This window comes from Apis cerana, linkage group LG15 (genome assembly GCF_029169275.1).
Source record: "Apis cerana isolate GH-2021 linkage group LG15, AcerK_1.0, whole genome shotgun sequence".
Classification (NCBI taxonomy): Eukaryota; Metazoa; Arthropoda; class Insecta; order Hymenoptera; family Apidae; genus Apis; species Apis cerana.
Window position 1 is genome coordinate 5,752,346 of NC_083866.1, and position 22,821 is coordinate 5,775,166.

General features: G+C 42.8%; 3 protein-coding genes across 7 annotated transcripts in view; 2 read left to right on the forward strand and 1 right to left on the reverse strand.

The window, feature by feature from the left end:
- The window catches only part of LOC107997932 (headcase protein), a 142,848-nt gene that overhangs the window by 74,306 nt on the left and 45,721 nt on the right, over window positions 1–22,821 (reverse strand). Inside the window, exon 3 of one of the 3 annotated variants that reach the window (XM_062085755.1) lies at window positions 796–842. The exons of the other annotated variants lie outside the window; for them this stretch is intronic. Within the exon in view, the coding sequence (XP_061941739.1) occupies window positions 796–842 (47 nt within the window). The remainder of the gene's footprint in view (window positions 1–795; window positions 843–22,821) is intronic. 3 annotated transcript variants of the gene reach the window in all.
- LOC107996292 (venom serine protease inhibitor) lies at window positions 10,434–19,454 on the forward strand. Of its 2 annotated transcripts, none has more exons than XM_062085757.1 (3): window positions 10,434–10,589; window positions 18,982–19,109; window positions 19,202–19,454. In XM_062085757.1, exons 1-3 carry the CDS (start codon window positions 10,538–10,540, stop codon window positions 19,316–19,318), a joined length of 297 nt encoding a protein of 98 aa, XP_061941741.1. In that variant the 5' UTR covers window positions 10,434–10,537; the 3' UTR covers window positions 19,319–19,454. The 2 variants fall into 2 exon arrangements, with proteins under 2 accessions (XP_061941741.1, XP_016909750.2); XM_017054261.3 differs by lacking the exon at window positions 10,434–10,589 and adding an exon at window positions 11,418–18,760.
- LOC107996291 (chymotrypsin inhibitor Ani s 6-like) lies at window positions 19,724–21,145 on the forward strand. Of its 2 annotated transcripts, XM_062085758.1 has the most exons (4): window positions 19,724–19,934; window positions 20,023–20,156; window positions 20,234–20,351; window positions 20,426–21,145. In XM_062085758.1, exons 1-3 carry the CDS (start codon window positions 19,889–19,891, stop codon window positions 20,339–20,341), a joined length of 288 nt encoding a protein of 95 aa, XP_061941742.1. In that variant the 5' UTR covers window positions 19,724–19,888; the 3' UTR covers window positions 20,342–20,351; window positions 20,426–21,145. The 2 variants fall into 2 exon arrangements, with proteins under 2 accessions (XP_061941742.1, XP_016909749.1); XM_017054260.3 differs by having other exon boundaries at window positions 19,734–19,934; window positions 20,234–20,902.

Sequence of the window (22,821 nt, forward strand, 5' to 3'; positions counted from 1 at the left end):
CACCACCTTCCATTATTATTCCCGCCGCGGATTCCGGAGATGAACGCGCCACTAACGAGCCAATCTCTGCGCGAATGGAACGTTTAATGATCGTGGCGTGTGATCTTTGTGCCAATCGGCCGGCCAAGCCTCTCTCCTCCTTTCGTTCTTCCCCTTCGCACCCTTGGCTAGAGAAGCTTTTCGATTTCTAGATTTAGCGAGAGGAAATATCGAGATTGAAAGTGATGGCAAGTTTCTTCGAGAGTAACGCGGAGAAAGGAAAAAAGAAAACTCCAACATCACAAATATCGCGATAAATTTGAGGGAAAGGAAGGGTGCGCATAATTGCAGAGAGATTTCCTTGGAAGAGAAGCAACTTTTTTCCTGTTGTTGTTTTGCTCTAAAGGGAAGTTGTTTCGCAGGGGTGGAAGAAATTCTTGGGGCCAAGTTTGCGGACGAGTTTAACGGCCACGCGACCAACCAATTGTTTCCAGAAATCTGATCGAAACGTCGAGACGACCTAATTCCAGGGGGACGTGACCGAAGGAGGGGGTGGTGATGGGTTGTGTTTCGGGAGGGAAAGAGAGAGCGAGAGAGCACGTCCACCCCTTGGCGCAATCGATTCTAACGAGAGAGGCTTAGGACGGCCGATCAAGCTCGTATAAATCACGGCTCCTTCCCCAACGGGGTGTTAAGGCGGACGGGAATGGTGTTCTCGATAAAAGTCACCGGACCGCAGGAAATTCCTCTCCCCCTGGAGTCGAGCTTTGGGAGGGGGAAGAGAGACATTGGTTTCTCGGGCGCGGGATTACCTACCACCAGTTTCCTAAATGTGCGACATTGGATCGGCCAGTGGATTTTACCTGCAACAGAAAACGACGTTGACAAATTAGTTGGATGAATAATAATAATATTCTCTTTTTCGACCAAATTTTCCCACCCCTCCGATAATATTCGACCAAGAATTCATATAGTTCGCGTTATATAGCTATTGAAAAAAACTTTTCAAAAATACTCGAACACGAAATTACCTCTCTGCTTGCTGGATTAATATGAGAAAGAAAGAAAGAAAGAAAGAAAGAAGCAAGGTACTCGATTTTGAACAGTGTTAAAGTCGATGGTTACAACAACAAGAGCTCTCTCGGCCGGTATCTTTGAAAAAAAGAAAGGCGAGTAGAGAGAGAGAGAGTTTATTTATGCCATGTCTAACCACGCTGGAAAGGGTTGAACAAACGAATACATCACGCGCGGCGGGGAAGGAAAGGTTGTAAGCAAAGAGCACACGCGTACCAGATGTAATAACTAATGGCAATAATAACGACACAATGGCCTCCTCGTAGACCGAGCGTGCTCGATGTTGATTTACTTTTCACGCTCGGCCACCACTACGCGCGCGCACCAACGCACGCACGCCCACACGCAAATGCGAAATCCATTCCTCGCCGTTCCCCTCCTCCCCCGCCCGACCGGTTCTCCGTGACGTCGATGGCGCGTGAACGATACGAGAGCAACCGCGAATCGATTCGAGCGGAGGATCGAGAACAGCGCGTGGTGCACGACACGCGTGGCGCGCAAAAACCGGCCACCGTCCACGTTCGAATTATCACGATCGAACGTTCACGCTCGATTTCAGAGAGAAACCAGTCGCCGCGCTCTTTATCAAAAGCAAAGCCTCGACGAAACGGCCGGGGATAATTGGTAATTTCGATCCATTTGTCAAACGCGCGCCAACCTCGTTCGACCGTGTCACCGCGAGCTACTTTTGCAAACGAGCCTGTATCGTAAATCTTGGCGAATTCCACACGCGTGATATTTTTTTTCTTTTTTTTTTTTTACGAGCTTCGAGCTTCGAAGGTGTAGAAAGAGGTGGAGATATCGAGGCGGGATCGAAACAATAGATCGGTGGTAACGGGTTGGAAATTTGCGGTTCGAGATGATGGAACGATCCCGATTATCGAAAGGAATAATTGTGCGAATAAATTTCCCTCTTGGTTTTTCGAAAGTGCAAAAAATAAATAACGGATCTCGAGAAAGTGATGTACGACGGGTAACGAGCGTGTGGGTGGACGTGAAAAATATATCGGGGAAAAATGATAGTTTTCAATGCGTGGAGAGTAATAGTTCCATTTACGTGAATTGTAAATCGCGATTCTTCTCTCCAAGAGGGAAGAATGCCACGCAAGAGTAAATAAGAAAAAAAGAAAAACACGATGAACCGCGGAAACGCGCGGTTGAGCGCGCGCGCCATTTGCAAAGAAAGCAACTTGAAATTTGCATAACCTTCGAGGCAAGAGGATTTCCAAAGAACGCAAAATGTTCGAGGATTCCCGTTGTGTACAATCGACTGCGTAATCGCTTTTATAGAATTGATAGAAAAAATCGATGCAAATTCTCGGTGGATAATTTCGATAGTAAAAATAACGAACCGTCAATCGACGAGGATCGAACGGTTTGACGACTTAAAGTAAATGAAAACATTGAAAATTTGCGGGCTCGCGATTATTTGCTTATACGCATAAATAAGCGGATAAAAAAGAAAAATATCATTGCTCAGAGACCATTACGCGCGATCATTAATCGATAATTTCTGAAAGTGAATTTTAAATATACCTGTTGCGAAGAGAAATTATCCGCGTAATCATCTTATGCGTTTTGCATACTTATGGACAAGGATACCCAAAACCCTTTCTCATTCTTTCAAATTGCCCAATCCTCGATTATCCGTTATTTTCCACCATTATATTCTACACATATTGAAGCATATTGAAGATGGGATGCCAAAGATAAGAAAGGCGATAATGATAGAGATTTTTTTTTTTTTTTTTAAAGAGAAAAGCTTTCCCTTCTCGATGGCAAATATTAGCGAGCTGAGCCATCACAGCAGCGGAGAGAAAGGAAATCGCCTTGCCCTACTTGGCCGTGGAAATAACAACTCGAATCCGAGCCGAACGATTCGAGTTCGAACAATAATCGCGTTAATTGGTCCCCGGATTTGTTTGCCACAGCACTGCTCGTGTTAAAAACCCGTACGTGTCGTTTCCTTGCCGAACATTAACGAAACACGCTCGACGTTTATCTCAAGAAAGAACAAACGTTGTGTTATTCGTGATTTGCGGCCTGGGCAAAGCGCGTGTGTACAATACAACGCGGACTCTCTCAAATAGGTTTACAGGTATCGTAATGCCACGTGCTCCATTGTTTCGAGCACCGTGTAGTTTGATAACCGACAAAGTGGAGGAGTAGTTTGGAAGATTAAAATTCGATACTCGATTCCCCAGTCTGGTAAATTCTCTTGACGATAATAATTTACTAGCTGAGAAAAAGCTAACAACGCGAGTGATATTATTAATTCTATTAATTTCTGCTTAAAATTACGTCGAGTACAAGAGGTTAAAGGGAAATTTCAAAAAAAATAAATAGGGAAAAGAAAAGACGAAACAATTCTAATTATCTTTCACGTTAATAATTAATATTTTAAAAATACCCCTTATCTATATCTTCCGCATAAAGCACACCGCGCCTTGTATCCTCTTCCAATTACGGAATGGAATGGAAAATTATTATTACGGCAACCACGAGTTGCAGCCACGAAACGCAAATGCAGAATAGCTGTCGCATACCGGCGGTTTACGAGCCGATAAGATAGAACAGGCTTGAAGTATTGTTTCTCCCATGGCTGGAGGAATAGTTTTCCACGGCGGAAACTAGGTTTCGCGTTCGAAACACATTATTGGACGATAAGATAGGGAGAGAACTGGCTCCGCGCTTCGACGATGTTTGCTAATCGCGGGGGTCTACTATTCGCTCGAGCCGACTCACTTTTCAAACTCGCGCGCGGCTTCGTTTCGCCTTGCTGATTCATGCAACGACTTTAAACCCGATACGCAAAGTGGAACGGCGGCGATGTTTTTAGAATTCGAATTGGCGTTCTAAACGGTTGAACCCTTTTTCAAACGGTAATACGGAATATTAGAATTGAATCAAAAGATTCGAACAACTGGATCACCCGCTATTTGCCGTAATATTCTATATTACGAATAGATGCAGATCTAAACTTGAGATCATAAATATTCGATTCGAGGAATCGTTGAAATCATCACAGAAATTCGTCAAACCACGTAAATCCTCCAGATCCAAATGGATCAGAAGTCGCACTCTCGAGTATCCTTCAAAAGCTACTCGTAACGAAATTAAAAGATTAAGAAAAAATTCAACGAAATTTTAAATCCAACACTCCAAACCAAGACCAATATCAAAAAAAAAAAAAAAAAGGAAAAAGAATTGAAAATCAAAAAGTTAATAAAGATGGAAGAAGCTCGTTCGTAGAAGCCACGAGGGGGGAATGCGACAAAAGCAGGCAACAACGAAAACCTCATAAATCGCGACAAAATCTTTCGTCAAAGATCCAGAGAGAAGAAAGGGAGAAGAAAGAGTGTGTTGGAGATCGGAAAAAATAATACGTCATCGAAAGTTGGAGAGCCGAGCCCCTCCCTCTCTCCTGGTGGCTGTTTCCGGCCTGGCGAGTATTTATTTCTCCGCCGCTTTGTCTTCCTTTGTCGCGGAATAATCGGGGAAAGGCGTGGACAGGGGGCAACGGCGGCGGAAGTGCGGAGCGTGGATTCTCGAGGCGCGGAAATGGGGTGGCGGTGTAACGGGACCGCCGGGTTGGCAAGGTGGAAGAGGCGACAAACATCGTGAAGGGGGAAAAACAGGAAAGGAAGAGGGGGGAGGAGAGGAGAAAAGGGAGAGAATCGGCAACGGCAGCTGCTCTCTCGAGCATTTAGCGAATTTTGCCGCGAGGCATTAAGGGAGGCCCCCCTCCCCCCTCGTTTCCTTTTTTCCCTTCGACTTTCCTCTTCTCCTCGTTTCCTTTTCGACACGCAGGGCAAAAATGAGCGAGTGGAAAGGCCGCTGGCCGGATTCACACGCCGAGGACCCCTGACAGGGCGGCTTACATCCCAGCCTCTCTCCCCATTGCCAATGAAAATCCTGAGAAACTGGTAAATACAGTTCGGAGAGGGGGAGGGAAAAAAAATCCTTTCCATTCGGTTCCCCGGTCTCGTTCGTTTCACCTGGAACGAGCCTGCACGTCGATGGGCGCACATGATCATTTTCGATCTCGTTTCTTGCACATTGGTTTTCGTGATCGATTGTCGAAAATCAATAGTCTATCTAGCGTGATAAATTTTGCTTAAATCCGTATTTGACGTTACAACGATGGAACGAGAAAAGAAGGGAGAAAAGGAGGGAATATCTTGGAGAGATCCAATGGTTGCTGCGTTATTTTCAGAAACGTGTGAAGCGTACGCGAGAATTCGAAGGAGATGAGGATGATACTTTGAACAATGGTGCTTCACAGTTGGCTAGAAGCAGATGTTTTTCTTTCTTCTTTTTTTTTTTTTGCATACGACAGAGTTCCAGCCTCTAGGGGATGTTTTCTTTCGCCCTCTTCCGAGCGAAGAAAGAGAGATGCAGGCGAAATTTAAATTTACTCCTGGACCGGGTTGCTTTCTCAGCGACCCGCGTAAAAATGAAATCGATGCCTCTCGAAATTCATCTTTTCACCGGACCAATATCGTCCCTAAATAGACTTATTCCAAACACTTATTCCACACCCCTAGGACACCCTGTAGATATCGCTATAAAAAGTCGCCGAGATCGCGTCACAGGCATCCAATGTCAGCCGAAGGGCGCCACCAGTTGGTCCCCCTCCCGCCCTTAAAAACCTTATTCCTCTCGTGTTCCTTTAAAAAGAAAGGAAAAAAGAAAAAAAAAAGTATACGATTCAAAGTCGGCCATAACACATTCCCCGAACGATCCAATACGATAAAGCTCAGAGAATGGATGGGAACCGCCATCATCCTCGCGACTGATTCCTCGCCGAACGTCGATATTAAATCGTTACTCGGATATATCTCGGTGGTATCCAAGAGGGAGGAGAGGTGTGAGACGTGTGTACCATGGTGCGCGAATTATGGTTAACGGGCTGGAAAGGTAAAAAGGGCGGCCTCAAAGAGAGAGAGAGAGAGAGAGGTTCGGAGTACGGGCAACACGATCGTCACAAAAGATCGTCGTTGGCTATGGGGGTTGCAATATTTCTGTTATGGTACATTAAATTCGTACGAGTTTTCTAACGCGACCACCGCCGTCAATAACGGGGAATCGGCGAGAAATAACGGAGGGAGAAACACGCCGGGATGGGCGAAAGAAACACATTTTCTTCCTCCCTTCTCTCGCTCTGCTTATTTTTCTTCGTCCTCCCTGGAATTCGGAGGTTCTCGTAACCGATCGATCGACAGATCGATCGATTTTTGTTTCTCGTCTCGGCCTCGAAACCTCGCTTCAGGAGAAAAAGAAATCAAATCGCTCGGTCACCGATTGGTCAATGTTTCAAGGAAAATTGCTTCTGGTTTCTCCTGCTTGTATATCGGTTATACGTATTCTATTCTGAATTCTCGTAATTTTGATTTTTAATAAACGTATAATGAAACTTTAGGATTTGGAAAATGGAATACCGTTTTTATTTTTTTAGAAAGATCAAGATCAAGATCGTTCATCTTCGACGATGAATGTTGTGCAGAATTTGGTTCTCGTGAATTTATTCTTGCAATTTTTCAACTCATTTTTCATTCGGTTAATCGAAATTCATGTTTACACGACTTCACGCCGACTTTAATGGACTTTGTGACTTTGCAAACGGGAAACTTTTTTTTTTCCTAGTTTTTTTTTATCAGTTGGTGTAATTAAAACTGTTTATTCTTCGTGGCAACAACGTTCCTCACATAGATGAATAACGATCGTCTATGAATATGATTCATTATGACTAATGATTACGAGCGAAACTTTGTGTAAATTTATTTATATAATTTCACGGTAATGAATCTTTATTATTTCGAATAATAAAAGTTTGCGCATAGAGAAGATGTCGTGCGATTTTGAAATAAATTTTCTTCAATTAAATATTAATCATTTTTGTGATACTGAAAATTTCAAGACGTTCATAAATTTACGTATTACAATTATATCGTAATCGACTATATTGCATAAGCGAGAGAGATTAAAATTTATATCGAAAAAAAAAGAAAAGAAAAACAAAACATAATGGATAAATATTTGTTACCCTGCCTCTTCTAGTTTTTCCTTCTTTCATCACCATAACACAAAATGATGTTAGCGAACGTTCGATCGTTCCTCGTCGCGCTTTTTCAATTTGGCAAGCGAAGTTGAAGAGGGGAGAAGGCGGCCACCGGTCGCCCAGGAAAAAGGAAAGCTCGAACAGAATTACCTTTAAGCAAAAGAAGAAGGGAGGAGAGAGAGAGAAAGAAGAAAAAGAAGAAGAAAAAAGGAAGGCTCGAGGGTCTCGGACAACACAGACGTTCGGAATCGAAACCTGGCCTTTTCCTCTCTTACAATTTGCATACCTTTCCAGCCGATGAAATGACCCTGCGAAACGAGGATAAGGGTCCTTTCTACCAAGCCTAATGGCCTGCGTTCCAAAGCATCTGCTAACCGTGCTTACGTAATTTTCTAACGAAGAACAGTCTCACACTCGCTTCTAGAAATATCTTCCAACCTTATAACCCACTAAAAAGAAAATCTTAAGATACCCTCGTTCTTTATTTCTCTTCGAACGAAAATTACTAACTCTGATTAATATCGAAGTCGCGAAACAATTAGACGACCAAAGATGAACCAAAATTCCGGATCCCTATTATATAGAAAAACGAATTAAATTTTCGATTTATATTCTAACCCTTCCCTCTCTCCCCAATAATTTTCCTTCGCATTCTTCAAAAGAAAAAAAAAAAATCCTCGTCGAAGGTCACCACCAACAACAACCCCCTCTCCCTTCACCACGTAACCGCAGCGGCGAATTATCAACGAGTCTGAGAAACGTGGACAATTTTCCCCGGGTTGTTTGCGCGAAACGTGACAAAACGAGAGAGAACAAGGCGAAGGTGAAAAGAAGGGGAGGAAGAGAGAGAGAGAGACACAATGGCATAGCAGCGGGCGTTAATAATGAGCCCGAGCCCGATTCCTACGGCATCGGTAGTGTCACGTCGCTTTGTTCGCTCTCGCGCATTATTCGGCCCGCTCGCGTATCTCGAATAATCAGTCGCGTTTTACCGAAATAGCAACGCGCATTGTCCCTCGGGGTCTAGACGACGACGTGCAATATCACGTGGAGAACAAAGGCCGGGCAGAGGGAGGACGATCGTCGTCGGAGAGAAGTTTGCCACCACGGGAGAGAGAGAGGGACATAGGATGAGGAGGATAAGGGTCCCAGAAAAAGAAAGTTTCAGAAAGAATCCCTTCCTACTTCGTCGATCTCCTCCTCCTCTTGCCTCGAGAAGAACTGCAGAGTTCGAGAATTCCAATTTTCGAAAACTTTCCCGTTAATCGAACGATTCTCGACCGCCAAAACACTCGTGCTCCCTCCAACCATTCGTTTCATCGAGTCGAGGATACGATTTCTATGTGTATATATATATATATCGATTCGTGCAACTTCGTCAAACTTTCTCCGGTAACCCATATATCTGAAAGAAGCTGCGAATGAAAAGAGAGAGAGAGAGAAAAGAAAAAAATTCCACTCGCCGGTTAAGGCAACGTGACTTCCTAAGACGTAGTAAGAAAAGAGAGACCGATCTTCCTCTCTTCCTCCTCCTTCTCCAAGGAACAGGTTTTGTTTCGCGCGTGCAAAAGAAAAGAGGGAGAAGAAGAAGAAGAGGAAGAAGAACTTTTGCGGAAGAACGAACGCGGGAAAAACGAGGAGATAAAGAAAGAGAGGGAGACGTCGATATCCATCGACCAGGTTTTTGGTTGGACAAAGAGCGGGTTCGAGATACTGCGGGGACGCATTATGACCGATGAAATACCGTATTAAGGGTCCCTCCCCAAAGCAGGCCTCATCCTAGAAACAGACGCACCTGCCACTCGTTCGTTCTCAATCCGGGACCTTTTTCGAACCCTCGAGCGAGAGCCACAAGCTCTTCGAATGGGATTGTTTCTCTCCCTTGTATCCATCCTCCTCCCCTCACTCTTATTTCTATTCTCTCTTTCTCTCTCTCTTGCCAATCTCGCGACACGAGGCGCTTTTGGTCACGAGTCTCATCTCTCGGGAGAATATATACACGATGGCCGTGCGCTTATTGGATATCCGAGCGTGGAGAGGCTCCGTCCAAGGAGGGACGATTCTTCGTTAAGAAGATTACCGGATTCGAGGGACCTAACGTTACCTGACCGGCGATTATTATTTCACGGGGATGGGCCGAGGATCGAGAGGGATTTCGTTTCGAGAGGGTCTCGGGCGATAAATCGTTGAACAGGTGTAAAATTCTCTGTTGACGATTTTCGATAAAGAGATGTTTATTCCCCGCGGAATTCGTAGAAATTAAAAACCCGGTGATAAGTAATTTTGATAAGGAGAATTTTAATAGGGCGATATCTCGAAATTCTTTTCCGATAAACGGATTCGAGATGGCTTCTTCCTCGGCCTCTTTTTGGGGTAAACAAATAAAGTAAGTCTTGGATAAATTGGAAGAAATGGATGGTAGCAAATATTCCGCGAGTATTAAGCGAGTTACGAGATGACATCGCGATCGTAGATGGGAGAAATAATATTTCTTACGAGGAATATACCATGTTAAATGGTGAAATCTCTAGATAAATTTAAAGTCAATAGGTTTCCGTGAAAGTTACAAGGCGCGACAAGCTTTCTCGTGGATCAATTGTTTGACCAAAGACTTTCACGAGGGTTAAAGTGAAATTGATTCGTTGAAAATTGGCCGATAAAGGAATATTTCTAATTCGCAGAGAGGCTTCGACTTTGAATCGCATCATTAAAATTTCCCTCCCTCGATTATACTCGATTATACTCCCTCCCCCCTCCCTCGGCACAACGAGACAAATCCTGTTTTCAAAAGGTTTTCGAGGTATTCCGATCCTGAACAACAAAAGGGTTACGTGTATACACAGCGCGTTATACGTGTCGAAAATTCAAGAAGGGTTCCCCCCTTGAAGAAGAAGGAGAGACAGAGAGAGAACTACACACGTTTATACACGTGTCGTCCCATTGACAAAGGTGTAACTGGTATAAAATAATCTCATTTGCAAATAAATGAAATATTCTGTTTTCTTTGTTTATCAATTTGAAGAATATTTGTTCAATGATTTATCGTTTAAGAATATTTGTTCCTCTTCCCTGCCACGAAACGCGATGCTCTTCGATGCTCTTTCTTGCACGAAGCAAAAGTCGTTATCTGAAAAATTGACACAGCTGGCAACGAAGTAATAAACACAAAGTACCGGTAATTTCGAGTTAATGAAAATATATATTTATTAGCTAGTTTAGTTATTTGACAACACCTCGTATGGGTAATGACACAAGATGGATAGATCGTTATTTGTCACGCGTGTTATCTTCGAGAATTTATATTCACGCGGACAAACATGTGTGTTTAACATGTGGAAGAAGAAAAAGAAGTATAAAAAACAAGAATTTCGATAGCTTCCGACAGTAGAAGCGAAAACGACTTTGAAAGAAGAATACATTCCAATGTCCCGCTACATCTTTACGTGTATACTTATTGCTACACTCCTCGCTGTTTGTAAGTATTATATGGTTTTTTTATAATTCCCGTAATTGCATGACAAAATACGACATTATTTAAATGTTAATTAATTCGTTATAAACGAAAAAAAAAAACATTCGCAAGATAAAATAAATTAAATACTTGTATTCGCAACGATTCGAAATAATTCAGAACCGTTGGCTTTCTAACGATCGCAAAAGTCCAATTGGACGATTTCAACTTTGAAAAATATTGCGATTTTATTTATGTTTACGAAAACAGACGTCGACGCGCGAAACAACGAGGAAAATGTAAGATGCGGAAAAAATGAAAAACCATACATATGTGGATCGCTGTGCGAGCCATCTTGCGACGCTCCACATCCAAATCGTATATTTTGCCCGAGAATCGTAAGCATTACAAAGAAAAAGAAAAGATATTACGTTAAATCAATTACTTGATCGAAGATTCTGAAGTAATTTAATTTATCGCAGGAATGCACGTGGTCGTTGACCGGAGGTTGCCGATGCGAGCAAGGCTATCTCAGAAATAATAATGGCGTTTGCGTGCCATCCTCGCAATGTTAAAAGCAATGTCCACGAACAGTCCTTAAAAACTTCGATAACGGTAAATCATATTGCAAAACGATTAAAAAAAAAAACCTTCCAAGAATAATCTCCTATCCCATTTGTTGAATAGCAACATATATCGCAATATATTTTGAAAAAAAAATTTCTTTTCTCGATTCATTTACCTATATATATGTGTGTATAGAATCGCGACAAAAAGAAGGATCGCCCATCGATATAATAACACTCGTGTAAAGACGTAATTATAAAAAAAGAAGGAAATTTTCTTTCTCACCTACGATATACGATCACGGTTACGAAGAAAAATCACTTATCGTGCAAGCTCATACTTATGGATCTCGATTGGAATTCGTCACACTCCGTTTCTCTCCCCACGATCACAACACCACCCAACCGACACGTTTCGTCGATTCGATTTGACCGTACGGGACGAGTCGCCGCGGCTAAATATCCTCCAACGACTCAAAAGCTTACGTAAAACCTATAAACTTTTCCTCGTATCGCCTGCCCACCAATCTACTACCGCTTGACTATTCGCTTGATTAATAACGACACGTGAGCCGAAGCACGGACGAGCGCGGACGGCAAAGCGTGGGCCCACCTTCCACGTCCAATATCGCTAACGCGCGATCAAGAATAATATTTTAACACCGGGTCTCCTCCTCCTCCTCGTCCCCCCCTCCCGCGTGTAACAGGTGCCTCCTATGCTCCTATACACATCACTATCGCGATAATTCGCGTGACTTCGTTTATAATTCCCAACCGATGACGTGTTCCCTCCCGAGCGACTCGTTTCCGCGAAACGAGGCCCGTGTAATTCCGAGGAAAAATATTCGCGATTTCGCTTATCGGCAAGGCCGTCGAGGGAGAAATAGTGTCGAGTTTGTTGGAATTTCGTTGGAGGGAGGGGTGGCAAGGTTGGTCGACGATCAAAGAAACAATTTGTCGGACGAAAAGGAACAGAGATTTCAAGGGTCAGTGGGAACGCAAGGGAGAGGTGTGTGTGTCTACCAGGAAGAAATCCCCGTTTTCTTCGAAATAAAAGCAGGAGGGTGGGAATATAGATGGAAAAGCTCGTTCCTATCGTATTTATGAGCCAGCTCCGAAACACGTATATATAATATGAATAGATAATGTTACGTTTAATATAATGTTTCAAAGCTTAGAAGTTTTGTACAGTAAAATCGAGTGTGGATAAAGAAACGAAGATCTAAGGAAACCTGTTCACAAAATCAATACCGCGCTCTTATTGATAGAAGTTGCCGCGTGATACTCGTTAAAATTGCGACGAAGATCGTGGCCCATTCGCGAAAATACGAGCGAGAAATTGGTCGAAAGCTCGGGTCGCGCGCTCCTCGAACGAGAGAAGAAATCCGTCCCCTTTGAACATCCCCCTCCGTCGATTCTTCCCGCGGGAAGAGGGAGAAAAATACTTTCCTTCGATTCTCCTCCTCTCTTCCTTTCGCTTCATTCGTTCCCGGTGGAGAATCGACACCCGAAAATCGCGAGGCATTGGCACGCAATCAAGCGACGACATTCTGTGCCGAATCTTCGCGCACGGAGAAGGGTGGAGAGGAAACTCCACCCCTTCCCCTCTCCAATCGAATTAATCGCGGCGTGTTAGCAGCTGTCGACGCGTCGTCGTTGCGACGGCTTCCGAGAATTTCCTTTCCTTTCGTTCGTTTCGACAATGCGGCGAAATAGAGGACTGCCATTTCTTCTCGATCAATAGGGAAAAGATTGCACGAAACAACGATTAACGAGGGCGCCCCCGCAGGACGGTGGAGGGAAAAGGGTGTATCGAGGGTGTGCGCGCTCGTTGACAGGGTTGCTTTCGAATAGAATCGATCGAAAATCGAATTCTCCGATTGCAGGGTAGGGCAAGGTTGCAGTTGGAATCGTTCGAGTTCGTGGCCAGATCATAAAGCTCTCGTTCTACTACGAGTGAAGTTGTACTACCGCGAAGACTTGTTCCCAACTTCTCGAGAATGAAACAGTTGGACAAAAAATATTTGTTTATCTTTTATTAAGTCTTTCCATCTCGACGCCTCGACGGATATTATCTCTTTGCGAGACAATTTTTATTCGATAAATGTGAAATAACGTGAAATAGAAATTTAAATAACGCGAAATTAGCCAAGTATGCAAACTTCTACGTCTCTCGAAAAACGCCTCGTTGTTAGTCATCGTCGATTACGTAATCTCATCGCGTACGTGCAAGTGAACATGTAGATATCTCCACAAAAGAAAAAAAATAAGCAAGATTAACGATATGTTTTCTTTTTGTTTCGTTTTTCTTTTTTTTTTTTCGGAGAACACGTTTTCAAAGTCACCGACAAGACAACGACTCATTGGAACGGAATGTGGCGTTGTTCCATCGATCAATTTTCCTGAAGAATTTTTCTTCGAGAAAAATCATCGAGTCGTTTTCGGTATCGATCGACTGTCACACAATGTTTACGTGAAAAAGCCGAATCGATTAAAGAAAAAGAGATTTTACAGATTAAAACTCTGTTGTGCAAAGATATCACAAGTTTATCTTTCAAATTATTCTTCCTTCTATGTACGAAGTCTGCTCTTCTCGCTTCATTTTACGTAAAAATTAATATAGCGTGTTAGCGTATAGATTTTGCCAGACGGAAAAAATACTCGTCCCCTCCTCTCTATCATTAAAAATGGCTCCACAACTCGACGAGAACAGAATACATTATTATTCCCACTAACGACTAACAAACGTTCGTATAATTGGCGTAACGTTGCTCGGATTACTAGTTTAATATATAACTCGGCTAGAATTCAGTTACAAGTACGCTTCACACTACTCGAACACGAAACAAATTCAAATATTTAAACGTGGAGATCAGACGATCGTAGAGTTCGAATACATCAAGTCGGAGAATTCAATTGACGAAATATAAATGATCCAAGTACGTACGACTCAAATATGCATGATCCGTCTAGGATGAATCGAGATAGGATACCGAGACACAACCGAAATTATCCAAGTTCGAATAACTGGGAGGATAACCGTGATTCCGACTAGGGATCTGTAGTCCCTCAAGAAACAGTTCTTCGCGAAATAACTTTCCATCGAAATTCCCGCCCGCCAACTTTCGCATTATCTCGATCTTGTGTAAAAATCTCATCGGTTAAATTTTTATTTGTGCGAACACCCGATAGACACGCACCACTTCGCGCGTATTGCGTTTCTCTCCTCCCCTCCCTCTCTCTCTCTCCTTCTCGTTCCCTTGGCTGGCAGCAAACAACTTACATAATACCGTATATTTATCCACCGGCACGAGTTTACTGCACTACCGACACCGTTCTCGCTCTGTCTTTCTCGTCTCGTAGTTCCGCCGCACGCAGCGAGGGGAAAAGCGCGAGCGTGGCCGAGCATACGTGTTCATTACGTAGCCCTGGAGCAGTCGGTCGACCGGGGAAAACACGTGACGCGTCGACGTCTCATTAAGAAACGACGCCGGCGTTCGTTCCTTCTTTTCGACCCGGCCTCGTCACGAAGGGAGAGATTATTTATCGACGCGTGCTCGTCCACCAGAGGCACGCCTAATTATCTTGGATAACGTGATTTGTGCTGTTCGAGTATCTTTGTTGATATTTCGCATATATCGAACGAAAAAATTCGTTTTTCAAACGCGGACGACTATCACCATGATTTGTATCGAATTTTCCCTCCCAACGATTTCCGCTTCGTCGATCGTAATCGTATTATCTCTGTCTCTCTCGCACCACAGATATATTTATTCGTATTTATCTCGAGATTCGATTTCACCGTACGTAAAATATCGCTTTACGATATCTTAACAATATTATATCCACGACACGTATCGATATTCGTCGATAATCTATTTCGAAGCGTTTCGCGTAACGGGCAAACCTCCGCGTTTTTAAAAATCTCCTCGATCGAGACGTTAGAATAGTCCCCTTGAATATCGTTTTCCTCGTCCACGATATTCCTCCATCGCTCTATTATTCCAACCACGCGTACGACTCTACGGCTCGTTCGGAACGTAGTGAAATTCCAGCCGGCGAGTATATCCAGTGGATCTCAAAAAGCTCTATTATTCCATCGAGCTCCACATCTTTATCGAGCGGATCGAGAGCGCACACGCATTCCTATCGCGTATCTCCGACAACGAGATAACTCTCCCCCCCTCGAGTCTAGGAGGAGGAGAGGGGGGAGGGAGCGTCCACGGAGGAGGCGCGTTATCGCCTCTTCACGAAGTTGCAAGCGCTCGTGCGAAGACACGCGCTTGAGATAACAGCGCCAAGCGGGCGCTGAGAATAGACGCGAGACGGTAAACAAGCGTCGATGCCAGACGATAGCGCACAACCTAGCCCAAGAAAAACCCGATTGTCGAGCTATAACGTTTCCGATACGACGCAGAAGCGCGAGTGTTTACACGTCGCGGCGCGGACGTTTCCATTCGTGGCATGGTAGAGGGAATCGTAGATGCACGGGCTTCGACGAGGTCGTTCGAGCATGGAGGGAGGGGGAAAAACTACGTTTGTTTTCGCTACCGAACACTACCGTGCGTGTGAATTTAATTGGAGATTTGGGGAAGATAAGAGAAGCTCGCGTACGCGTCCAAATACACGCGTGTTCGATTCGAAGAACGTTGACACGTTGAATGAAATATTGTGAAATGATTTTTGTAATGAATTTAAAGTATTCGCCGATAAGAAGAAGTCGAGTTCCGCGACTGTGGATTCGTGTGGGGGGAAATTTATGGAATTTGCGTGTCGATCGAAAGACGTGAAATATTCGAAGGAGATTTTATTTTACGCATTGTGATTTTTATGAATTAGAAATTAGGTGGAGGAAGTTGTGAGGTTAGTTGCAGCCCGAGTCTATCTCTAACTGCGGTTTTATTAGCGGAGAATCGAAACGTTACGTAAGAATCTACGGAACGCATTTGATATGCAAAAATATCCAAGAAATTGTACACATATATTACGATTCTTATGAATTTAACATATTTCAAGCTATAAAAAAAAAAGAATAATGTTGAAATGTTATTCAGCGATGCAAAGTCCGTCGAGTTTTATCGACGAGTCGTTGGAAAATTAAAACATTGTACGAGACATCTACGGAACGCACTCGATGCGAAATTTTTAAAATAGACCCTCCTTAAACGCAGTTTCGTAAAAATTGAAATTTGCACGACTCTTATTCGCGATGATCGTAAGAAACGATAGAAAGAACGACGAGTGCAAGGAGGACGAGTTACATCGGCGAAGTAGAATTGATTTGTCTTCCACGAGAGGAGAACACACGAAGTCTCCTCTCCGCCACGAATCGGCCAATTATTCGACGCGAAAGACTCGTTATCCAATTTGGCTAACAAGGAGAACGATTGAACCGTCCGCCTCCTATTTTAACGAGCTTCTGGATGTCGCGAGCACACCGCGTTATATCTTTAACCCCCTTTTTCGATCCGTTTAACATTCCCGATTCTCCTTCGCATCCACTAGCCTAGAAAATCGAATAAATCGCAATTTGAAAATGGTCATTCGATTCGAAATCGAACTAAGAATACAAACTACGAGGGAAGAAGAGAGAGGCGATTTTGCACTCCATAAACTCACCGAGGCAACGATCCTCGGCATCCCCGCGGCCAGATATTCAAACCGATCGTCTTCGATATTCATTCTATTCGCCAAGGCCGAATCGACGCGTTGGTTGCGGCGCAAAAGAACGAAAAGCCGGTCTCTCGCAATGATTCACGGAACGAGAATGAGGAGGATGTGTGTATATATATATAAAGGGAGACCACGGTCCATCACGTAGAGGGGGCGCGCGCGCGCGCGTAGCCACGTAGCCGGTTTATTGCGCGCGAGCGAGCAAGTTCATAAGAACGTGACGTAACAGATAACGTGACACGACACCGTTTTCTCAAATGGATCGCGCGGGACAATTCGCGTGGGCTAGCATAATATCTTTCCTGATCGTTGACGAGGTGTGATACAACCTCGTCGAAGATCGCCGCACTAACCTAGCGCAATGGAAAAACCAGTCCTCTCCACACCTTCGTGGAGTCGCGATAACGCGGGGGAGAGAGGAAACGGATTCTCTTAATGACACAAATACGCGACCTTTTTCCACGGTTCAACGCGCTTCTGGGTTACGCTCAACCGTGAACTTTATACCCCCGCGAGATAGAGAACTACTATCTCTGGGTCGATGGGAAAGCTCGGATTCCTTTTCTTTTCTGCCATTCGATATTCCTTTTTCTCGCTCGATTTTAATTTAAATTAGAAAAATTAGAGGGAGAGACGCACACTTCGAAACAGCGATCATTCCTCGGAATGTAAGGAGAACAAAATAATTTTTCACTTAAAAATAAGAAGAGGGGGGACATGAAAAATACCAAGAGAAAGAAATTGCAGAAATGGAAGGAAAATTTCAACTCGACGGGTAGTACGAGTTGACGAGGTCGGGGTCAACACGTCGCGGCAGAAGAGGCGATCGTCCTATGAGCGATAACGAGAGTAGAAACCAACGATCCATCCACCAATCAGAATCTACGCATCGTGTAGTGAAACGGATAAACGATAGACTCGTAGGGGATACGTATCGTTGCTTTATCACAGAGTCGGTCGCCGAGCTACACACCACACACACACACACCACACATAATACATATGTATATATAGTCGTAGATGACTGGGGAGGGGGAAGAGCATCTAGTGGCGTGTGTATCGGTGAGCAGGCGCGTGCTGGTTGGCTGGCGCGTAAGAATAGAGCTAGTAAATAGCTCGGCCGGCTCGAACGATATTACTAACCTAGCCCAACGGTGTTACGACACGAGCCGAGTCGACCCTGACGCAAAAGTAGCAGCGCGCGCGCTAGCCTAGCCTAGGAGCTCGAGAAGCGGTCGTTGACTGATTATTTTATGCGCTCGATGCAAGTGCGCTACATAACTCCGTCCTCTGTGTAGATTCTGACTCGCCAAATCGGAGCCCGATTCGAATCGTTCGTATAACCGCTCGTCAATTGAATTTTTTCTCCAATTTTGCATGCGAAAACAAACGTATTTTAAAGGTTATGACGTGTTTACATAACGATCGTTGGTTTTTTCGTTGGTAAAAATATGCTTGAAATTAGATTAGGAGATATTTGGAGACAATTTTTTGTGGTAGAGAAATAAAGTAAACAACGATGTAAGTTGATCGGTATCGATACGAAATTATCGATACAACAATTTTTGGAATGTTTAAGATATAAGAAGATAATGATATTTCCGCGAAATACAAAGAAAATTGTCGGGGAAATTGCTCGACGATAAAAATACCACGAGGAATTGGTAAAATTTCAAGTTAATTTGGACCTATTTAATCGATCGTTTTAAAATTGTTACGCAAGTCAAGGTTAAACTTTTATCGAATTTTTATTCGTTATTATATTGTTTTTAACGATTGTCTTCAAGGATGATAGATAATTTAACGTATATAACGTGTATACATCGGTTTAAAAAATTCGAAAACATCAGAATTTTGACATTAGAAGCGGAAACAAGTTCAGGAAACAGAAAACAAGAAAAAGAATAATCATGTTTCGATACATTTCCGTCTACGTTCTCGTTGCTATCATCGTTTGTAAGTATTCTTCCAGTTAACGATAAAAAAAAGGCATTAAATTAATTATTATAAATAGTGAATATTACTTCGAGAAACTACACTTGTTTGTAAGATAAACAAAATTTTCCTGCAACTGCAAGATAATAAAAATTGGACTTGAACTTTTTAGAAGTTCAGTTAAGAAGTTATTACAACACTCTACAAAAATTAACTTCAAATTTGATGCTTTCTATGTACAGATATCGATGCGAAAGGTGTCCCAATATGCGGACACAATGAAAAACCGAACATATGCGGAGAAGGTCTCTGTCCACCAACTTGCTGTAATCCAAACGGAATATGTCCCCCCTTTATAGGTATAGGACCTGTAAGTATTCGATATATTAATACTATCTTGCCACAAAATTCATTACAAAGTTCATTATACATAACAATGGGATACGAATAAACTTATTTTAGGTTTGCACATGGTCTACGACAGGAGGTTGTCGATGCGTTAACGGCACCATTAAAAACGAAAATAATAATTGTGTACCGCTTTCAGAATGTCCACCTGGGATTTGTTCTGAAAAATGAATTCAACAATGTTAATCTATATATACCTATCTATATCAGAAAAGTAGAAGATAAATAGAAGATCCTCGTATAGCTATCACTGTCCAAGTAGAAAATAAGTCTTGTGTCAAATAAAGAGACTATAATACCTAATAAAGAGAGTTTTTAATACTTGTTTTCCAATATTTGTAAAAAAAAAAAAAAAATAATAAAAAAAAGGAAAAAGATATCGTCTTGTCCTTTCTTCTCTTTCTTTTCCGTTCTTTTCTCTTTCCCTTTAAATGTTAAATCGGTCTTCTATCTGCCAGTATCCTCTAGAAGAGAAACGCTATAAATTCTGCATTGATTTGAATATACGGAATAAGTAAGTAAGACATTACATAAATAACGATCGCATGAGTCGAGTATTTTCAAATCCTTATATTTATCGTACGTGTATCGTGCATGCTATCTTCACGATTCGATACCAGAAAATACACGCGATGCAACACGGAAAGTTGAGTATAAAAATCGAGAGTGTTTGAAAGATTCGACGTTAGAAGAGGTTGGAGAGTTGAACTAAATACTGCTTTCGAAGAAAAAGACGTCGCCATGTCACGATACATCGTGTGCATATTTATTGTTACGATTCTTGTTCGTGAGTATTCCGATTTCTCTGCAAATCGAAATTTGTCGATGAATTTTTTTCCTATAAATCCGAGATGAAGATTTTTCTCGATATACAGATATCAAGGAACACTGCGAGGTGGCGGGCAAAGATATAAAGTGCGAAAAGAACGAAGAAATGAACGTGTGTGGAAAATTGTGCGAGGCAAGTTGCAACAACCCAAACTCGGATTCCGAACTTTGCCCTCCGATTGTAAGTCCTGGAATAACTGAATTATCCAATCGTCGCAGGATTCGCGTTTTAAAATTGAACTTACGAATAAATTTCAGCCGTGCAACTCGGAAATTACGAGAGATTGTCGATGCGCGTACGGTACTGTGAGAGACGAAAAGACCAAGGCTTGCATACCGCTCTCAAAATGTCCCAACATTCTTTAGAAATCACTCGGTAACGTCAAATTGTACAAACAAATAAAGAATATTTTTATCGTACACCTTCTAACACTTGTTACGTAACAATAGATCAAAAAGAAAACTGTTTTCTTGATCTCTCATCCACGTGATAATGAACGCGAACGAGTAAACTGTTGGATGTAAGAACCAGTGTTGACGTAGATCTGACGGTTAGATAAGAGCTTAAAATTTCGAAAAATTAACGGACAATGAAATGCAAACGAGGCCTAAGTGTGTGTAAATATATTCAAGCGGTGCATCGCTCCCCGTTTTCCAACAATTTTATATGGTAATTTTATAATGGTATTTGTACAAACTGGTATTTTCGAAAAATTAAACGTGGTTGTTAAATTAACAAATTGTACGGAATAGGAAAATTGTAAACAAGGAAGGAAAATTTCAAGTATTCGTCCATGATACTTTTGTTCTTTTAGATTAGGTTATCTACTTAAATGATGTTTGTTTATGCTTGAATTTGTGTCACAACAATCCTGTTACCTAAGAATTCGACGCATTGAGCTAATAATAAAAATTAAATGAACAAAATACCGATAATTTCCCGTTAACGAAGATAATTAGCGAACATAGTGTATAAATAACATACGAGTGATACGATCATTGGATAATTGGAGTATAAAAATCGATAACAATATCTTCAAAAAAACATCGATGTCTCGATAATTAATACTTGCGTAACGCATCGTTCGCAACACGTCGGAATTATTAGAAATGTCTGAAAACTTCGATAACAATAAACTACGCGAAGAAATTAAATGATATTCTCTAGCATTTTCGATTCATTTCTAATCATTCCTCTATCGATTCGCGCAAATATTTTTATTTAAATCGCGTATCCGTCTGTCTGTATCGACCAGGCACTACACTCCTGCCCTAAACGCTCCAACAGTCTCTATCTTTAAAGGCGCGCACAATTTTTAACTCTGGCAACAATCGAGCGAACAAACTCGCCGCTAATTCCTCCATTGTTACTTCTTTCTCTCCGTGAAACTCGGGAAACAATAGGATTATGCCTCTCTTTTCCGGTTGTTGCTAATTTTTCTCGAAGCGTGCGCACGCCGGGTCGAGAGAATCGGGATGACGATTGCTTCTTTTCGCGGTTGCATCCTTGCGAATCGTGGGATGATACTCGAAGGTGACAAACAATTCTATTCTATAAACGGATCCATTGCAATTTTCGAATTGTCTCTCTCTCTCCATAGCGGTGAACAGATCCACGCAAGCTCTGTCGCGATAATCGTGCTCTATCTCGTGATCGTGTTCTGTAAGCTTGATTTCGCTTACAAATGTATCCACATGGCACGATTATTGACCGTAACGAAAAAAATACACGGCTCGATTTAGATTCGAGTTAGAAACTGTCTCGCGAGATACTGGTTTTTCCGTGCTATAATGTGTTGCGATTGCGTCAAACCGATCTCAAAGCTAATTATTTTATAGGCGAAATTCGCGAGGTGTAAAACAATGCCGGGCGGCCGATTGTTCCCAGCTCGGTTCGCAGCAGGTATTGGCAAAGAGGTTGAAGAAACGTCAGAATTGTACGAAGGAGCTCGAGACGAGCTATCTCAACGCCCACGAACACCTTTTTGGCCCGCACCGAAACGGGAATTCTAATTCGAGAACCGCGTTTAACACGGTCCGGCAACCGGGGAGCCACGGCGCTTGCTAATTTATCCTAGCAAGTGAGAACCGAGAATTCGTCGGCCTCTTCTCTTCCCAAACACGAGAATTTCTCCGAAACAGTGAAATTTCGAAACCGTCCGCGTGTTTTTTACGATCGAAATAGATAAGACTTCGTTGAGCGAAGACAAAAAAAAAGAAAGCGATGCGACGATGAAGAGGATACGAGAGAATTCCGTGGCGAAAGGCGCGTAGACCCCGGAGATTCGGGATCTACGTCCACGGACTCGAGCTAAACTCTAAATTTCCCTTTATTTCTTTTCAACGTTCACTGCGTTTGCGCATAGCGATTATTATCTATATCGCGTGAAATAAAAATTCCAACATGAAACTTCTCGAGTTGAAAGAACAGGAAATTTTCTATGAGTACGTAAGCGTAAAATCGTTACTCGATTTAAGGATCTCCTGCACAGAAGAGCGAAAGTGGTGCGTTGAAAAGTTGGCAATTTCAGAAGAGATATATAACGCGGATCAGGGAGGAGGAGCTGGCGCCGTAAAACGGTTGCCGTGGCCGGGTGCACGTGGCTAGGTCGAAATAAATTCCGACCTAAGTACGCGAAAAGTTTTAATGGGCCCGCGGTATTTACCAGGGGGACAGGAGGAGACTCCATCGCCCTTCTTTATTCCATGGAATTTATTACGCGCGGCCACGTTAACGGTGCGCCTGGCCTCTCTTTCTCGCCGAGAATACGCGCGTCGTCACAAATGCAAATGCCGGCCAGAGGTCTTAATGGCTCACCTTAAAACTCGAAACGAGGTAAGCTCCG

What these genes read in the sequence shown, in the direction of transcription:
- LOC107996292 (XM_062085757.1), top strand. Translation starts at nt 10,538, where the DNA reads ATGTCCCGCTACATCTTTACGTGTATACTTATTGCTACACTCCTCGCT. An exon ending in TGCTACACTCCTCGCTGTTT is followed by an intron (nt 10,590 to 18,981) that starts GTAAGTATTATA and finishes TTCTATGTACAG; the next exon opens with ATATCGATGCGAAAGGTGTC. An exon ending in CCTTTATAGGTATAGGACCT is followed by an intron (nt 19,110 to 19,201) that starts GTAAGTATTCGA and finishes AACTTATTTTAG; the next exon opens with GTTTGCACATGGTCTACGAC.
- LOC107996291 (XM_062085758.1), top strand. Translation starts at nt 19,889, where the DNA reads ATGTCACGATACATCGTGTGCATATTTATTGTTACGATTCTTGTTC. An exon ending in TATTGTTACGATTCTTGTTC is followed by an intron (nt 19,935 to 20,022) that starts GTGAGTATTCCG and finishes CTCGATATACAG; the next exon opens with ATATCAAGGAACACTGCGAG. An exon ending in CCGAACTTTGCCCTCCGATT is followed by an intron (nt 20,157 to 20,233) that starts GTAAGTCCTGGA and finishes AATAAATTTCAG; the next exon opens with CCGTGCAACTCGGAAATTAC.